The sequence below is a fragment of the Callospermophilus lateralis genome, chromosome 2, assembly GCF_048772815.1.
Source record: "Callospermophilus lateralis isolate mCalLat2 chromosome 2, mCalLat2.hap1, whole genome shotgun sequence".
Taxonomy (NCBI): Eukaryota; Metazoa; Chordata; class Mammalia; order Rodentia; family Sciuridae; genus Callospermophilus; species Callospermophilus lateralis.
Genome location: NC_135306.1, coordinates 73691721 through 73697720, shown reverse-complemented (window position 1 = coordinate 73697720; position 6000 = coordinate 73691721). Strand labels below are relative to the sequence as shown.

Genomic DNA, 6000 nt, shown 5'->3' with positions numbered 1-6000 from the left:
ACAAACAAGAAGCAAAAATAAATTTCCCATAGAGTTTTGACTGCAATTAAATAAGCTATCTTGTTTCACAAAGAATCCTGCATATACCTAACTCTTCCCCCTAACCCTCAAAAAGCTATAGTTGGCCAACCTTCAGGGATTCTCAAAGGTTCAATTATGTTAAAAGCAATGATACCAAGCATAGAGTATTTTCTTAAATTTTTTCTATAGACACACAACTTTACTGTCTCTACCTATTAAAAAAATTAAGTGTTCAGTTGTTCTCTATCCTCAGTCTCAAAGTATAGAAGAACAAAAAAATTACAAGGCTCTCCAAAAGCTTCTAATTAAGGCATAAGCCTCATTTTAAAGAAAAATCCTTACATGTTCTATGGGAAAGATATAATTTCAAGGATTTTGTATCTTCCAGTTTGTTTATGAAGAAACACAAATGATTAAATCAAATATAGGAATGTATTTGTTTTGAGAATAAAATGTCCTCTTTCATTAGTTCAGAGTTTGTGTTCATCCTTTGCTGTCACCACTTGTACAGATTCCTTTCGACTAAAATTCAGTCAGGTGGGCCGGGATTGTGGCTCAGGGGTAGAGTGCTTGCCTAGCACATGTGAGGACCTGGGTTCAATCCTCGGCACCACATAAAAATAAATAAATAAAATAAATATATTGTGTCTAAGTACAACTAAAATAAATAAATAAATAAATATATTTTTTAAATTCAGTCAGGGTATTTGAAAGACCTTGAACCAGATTCTCTGGGTATCCCCTCTCAAGGAACCCAGAGAGAGAAAAGCCAGTCAACAGACAGAAGAAAAGCCTGCGGACGTAGCTGCTCACTTCCTGAGCTACCCACTTCCTTCTTCAAACATTTCCTTCTCTTCACTAAACTGTTTTTCTTTTTTCAAATTAGCATTGAAGTCATCTTGCAAATATACTTCTGGGTGGAGGGCCAGGAATAGGCAAAGTCCAGTGGCCAGGACATTTTTAACATCATCACTGCAGTGATACAAAATCAGGTCCTCGGATGCAGTTGCTCTCTGCAATGTAAAGGGATTCAGCAAAAGAATCTGAACCATTATGAGCTAGACCCACACCAGGAGGAAACAATGTTACCAAAGAGAATGTGTGCAAAAAAAATGTCATGACTCCTGTCTACTCCATCTGAAAAACTATCGAATCATTTCTGAGGAAATCAATATTTTTTAACTTTCAAACCTTGAGCCAACCGTAATGAGTTACTAGGTTTCTTTGCTTTCATTATAATTTTGGCTATAAAACTGACCATCTCATAATTATTAGAATTATGTTATTAAGTATGCATCTTCTTAATGATAAGTTTCTTTGACTGATCACAGCAAATACAGAAAGCTAAATAAAAATGTGGCTATCACGAGTCTCTTGCGTTTATAAATACAAACATAAATTTAACCTCTTCTTACCTGAATATAAAAATATTTATCAGCAATGGTGATAGCAGCATGAAAAGACAGACAAAAGGAATAAAGTATCTTAAAATGTTTATTTTTGTCAGAATAGCTGACAATTTCCTATTAAGTATTTTGGTATATTATTATAATAAGCATCCCCCCCTTGAAAAAAACATCTATTCAAAATATCTCAATCCTTGAGATAAAGAACCCCCCCCAAAAAAAAATCCTGATTTAAAAAAAAATCCTTAAATTCCTTTAGCTTGATAAATAGAAATAATCTCTTCTTGTTCTACACTGGTGAACATAAATGTATTTTATACAGCAAGGTATCCGGTTACTTATTGGCAAATGAAGGTGAAAACTATTCATTTCCACATTCTACTCAATCACAGTGCAACACCGCAACGTTCATATATACTTTTTTTTTTTCTTTTTTCTTACAGTTACCAATGCTCTTCTGGCAACAATAAGGTTTTGGAATGGCAAAAGGAAAAAAAAGTTTTAGATCTCAAAGCTCCCGAAGGGGATTAATCTGAGTCTTCATCATCAAGATAGTCCTCAGCGTTGCTTAATGTTCGAAGTGCATCTAAAAGAAATGGGCGGGAAAAGCAAAATAAATTACTAATTGCTCAGATTTTCTTTTTTCCTGTCAAAGCTTCTATCAGCTCAAATTGTACTCTTCCCTATGACCCTGGGTTTGTATGTTTCATGAGATTTTTTCCCTACTGTTTAATCGATTAAGTATCTGCTGTTACAGAAGCACACAAATACAGTGGTCCACATGTTCCTTAGATGTGCAAAGTACACAGCACTGAGTGGTCTGTTTCTAACAAAGCTACATGCACCGTGACCAACTTGGAACACACCAACAACCACTCCACTCTGACAGCAGTGCCCCCAACCTCCTCTCTCCCAGTGACAAGTGCACACGTGGCTTCAGGCAGGCCACAATCCTTGCCTTTACCCAAAGGCAAGGTCCCTGGGTAGAAAGATAACTCACGAGAGGAAGGAAAGAGAACAAAAACAGGGAAGCTTCAGATTCATTTTAGAAAATGCTGAAAATAAAGTATACTCAGAAACAAAAGATGGAAATGAAACAAGAACATTTTAAAATAAAAAGAGCTGGACCCCACCAAATGTTATATCAACTTAAGCAGGACTCAGAAGAAAAACAACTGATTTGTAACTGTCACCTATTCAATCATCTACACAAATCCTTGTAGCAGTAGATTACCCTATCATTTTGAAGGGAACAAAATGGAATACAAATACAGGCACATTGCTGGAGCTCAATTAATGGGGGACTCGGAGGGATACCTGAGGGAGAAAAAAGTTTTCCCAGAGTTCAAAAAATAATGGGAATTTGATTACACTAATAAAAACAGAAAATTGACAAATATCCCACTGCACAGGTCAAGAACTATAGAAGCAATAATGTCATCCAGCTACAGGGAAACAAATGTCCTTTGCCTTTATAGTGGAAATTTCTTTTCTCAAAAGTCTTTTTGCTGACTTTCTACCAACACAGATTAGTTAAACTTTGGGCTCTAAAGTTATACCAAAAAGGTCTGAAATAATGGGCAGCGATGCAAAAGACTTGCAAAAAGTGAGTCTTCTATCATACTAGTTTCGTTCTAGAAAATGGTGAAAAAAGTGTCAACTATTAGTTTATACTTTAATGGTATGAAAGTATCAAACATCAGACAACAGAGTAAGGCTTGAGATGTAATAAGAAAGGGATTTAATGTTCCCTGTATTCTTCTCTTTTTCCTCTCTAGGCTTGCATGAGCCAGATGGTTAATGACACACTGGAGGGGGATAAAAGGAGGTGGACAGGTGGTCAGGTCAAGGCACATCCTCCCAGGATGCACAAGAACAAATCCAGGGGGCCACGTTCATTAGACTACATACTGAGAGGTCAAATAAGCAGCTGATCTGAACAGTGACCATGAATGACTCAAGTGTGTCTTAACACCTTTCTTTCAAAACAACCACACACGCTTTCCTTTATTTTTTTTTCAAATTCATTCTTCCGTATGTATTATGAATAACTTCCAAAATGTCTAGCAAATTCTAGAAAAATTTCAACTACTGTTTATTGATACCCTCATATAGGCTAGAAACAAAATATAATCAGCGAGCTATTGAATACTTAATTTGAATAATATTTAGCCATAACCACTCATGAGTACATATATGAAGTGAGGGAATTCAGACTATGGTTCTCTGGAAAGGATTGTGGAAAGCAAGGTGATGAGAAATTGATTGTAAGGAATAAATAAACACACACACAAACAAAACAAAACAAAAAAACACACATATAAAGTGAAAGATCTGTATCTTTCTTCAAATTTGTTTTCTGGAAGGTATTCTATTTTGGAGTTCTGATTTAGAGCAAGGAGATATATATATTCAAACTTCAGGACTATCTAAAGAGTTTATCAAGGGCTGGGGAAGTGGCTCAAGCGGTAGCGCACTCGCCTGGCATGCGCAGGGCACTGGGTTCGATCCTCAGCACCACATAAAATAAAATAAAGATGTTGTGTCCACCGAAAACTGAAAAATAAATATTAAAAAGTTCTCTTTCTCTCTCTCTCTCTGTCTCTTAAAAAAAAAAAAAAAAGTTTATCAAGAAAAAAATCTTTTCCCATTCGTGAGCTGGTCATGGAGGCACCAGAGGAGAAAGAAGGATTTAAAACAAATACCTGTTCCCTGTTTCTTTTTCAGGAGAGATGCACAGGCAGCATTAGTAGCCATGTCCAAGGCCAGCTTCTTCTCATTGTTTCTTAAGTCTGTTCTAGCACCTTCCCAACACAAGAAAAGGAAGTTAGGTGTCTTTAAAGACTATACAGTAGTAGTCAATCCTCTTTCCACCAAGGCTAACCACATTTGGCAAAACTAACTAGAGAACAGTACTGGACCAAAATTAAACTCCTTAAAGTAGTGTGTGTGGCATCTTTAACCAGGGACCAGCTGCTACACCTGTGGTGCCTATGCTCCATTGAAACACAGCCTTTCCCTTCCAGTCTCTATGGGAGTACTCATGGACCTTTCTGTGAGTTTACCTTCCCCTCAGTAAATCCTAAATCACCACCAAACCCCAGTGGTTATGTGTGCCTCTGCAGGAGTCTGGGGAGTTTAAATTCAACACACCCCTTCCCTCTTGTTCTGCTCAAGAAGGTCTTTTAAAAAATACCTCTGGGTTAATCTTGAAGGGATTAATACTTTCATATCTGTACATACATGCTCATGTAAATTAGCAGAATGGCAACACACCAAAAAAAAAAAAAAAACCAGCGGCAACTCATTGTTCCCCAATTCATTGTTACAGTAAGCTCTTTTCTATCCACTTTGACTTTGTGCTAAAAATTACATCAGAATCCATGAATACATTTGCATTGTATTCCTGGATTCTCTCCAGTCTTTTACCCTCTCCAGAGGTAACCATTCCTACAAGTGAGCCTGAGTTCTTGTTTCCCTTATGTGTATGCATGCATCCACAGACATATGTGAACATGTATACAAAATCATACTACATATGTTGGTTTGCAATGTCATACTTTTAACAATATACAAATGGTGCTCTTTTCTGGCAGCATGCATATAACTGAAATCTATTTAAGTATTTATAAATATTCCATTTTATGGATGATCCAAAATTTATTTAATCTTTGCTTTAATGATAGGTACCTAAGCTGTTCCTAACTCTGATTATCACAGATACTACAATGAACATCCTTAAGCAACACATTTGTTCACACAAATACTTAAAGGACAGTTTCCTAAATGGGGTGCTGAAATATAAAGACAGGCACATTTTTAATTCTGTTAGCTACTGTCAGGTGACCTTCCAAGAAGGTTCTCTCAATTCACCCTTTCTGCCACAGTATTTTCACCAATTTGCAAAAATCTCATTCTACTGACCAGATCTGCTTCTATCCCTCAGGTTATACGGAAATTCTCATTCTGTCAATTCAAAATTCCTGAGGGCTAACAGTTCTATGACAAATAAATTAAATTTATTATAGAACTCATACTCATGTTTATCAGGACAGGAAATATTCAGAAACAAGGATGCTAGAGAAGAAACACATTTATTTCCTTAGTTCCCTTGGAGCAGCACTAATATAAATAATATAAATCCATACAGTTAATTTTAAATTTTATAGTAAACACATTTGCAAAAAGTGAATTTACTTTTAATAATGTTTTACTTAACCTACTAAATATCTAAAAGATCATTGCAACATGTAATCCAATATAAAAATTATTGTGGTATTGTACTTTTTCACTAAATCCTAAAAAAATGGGGTGTGCATTTTATACTTATAGTATAACTCAATTCAGGCAGCTTCTTTTCAAGGGCTCAGGTGCACACAGGCTAGTAGCTGCTCTTGGCACAACCTTCAGAGGAGCACAACAGTGGTCCTAATGCTGTTTGACTATCACGGTTTGGATATGAGCTCCTCAAAAGCTCCTGTGTTGATGCAGGGATATTCAGAGCCGAAATGATTAGAATGTGAGAGCTGTAACCTAATCAGTCCATCTAGTTTGAATAGGCTGGGTAGTAACT

At 36.3% G+C, this 6000-nt stretch overlaps 1 protein-coding gene across 1 annotated transcript in view; it reads right to left on the bottom strand.

The window, feature by feature from the left end:
- Positions 1-1856: 1856 nt before the first annotated feature.
- The window catches only part of Ostf1 (osteoclast stimulating factor 1), a 53345-nt gene continuing 49201 nt past the window's right edge, over positions 1857-6000 (bottom strand). The window contains exons 9-10 of the mRNA XM_076843496.2: positions 4133-4231; positions 1857-2013 (exon numbers count right to left, since the gene is read on the bottom strand). Coding sequence (XP_076699611.1) covers positions 1955-2013; positions 4133-4231 — 158 coding nt within the window. The 3' untranslated portion in view covers positions 1857-1954. The remainder of the gene's footprint in view (positions 2014-4132; positions 4232-6000) is intronic.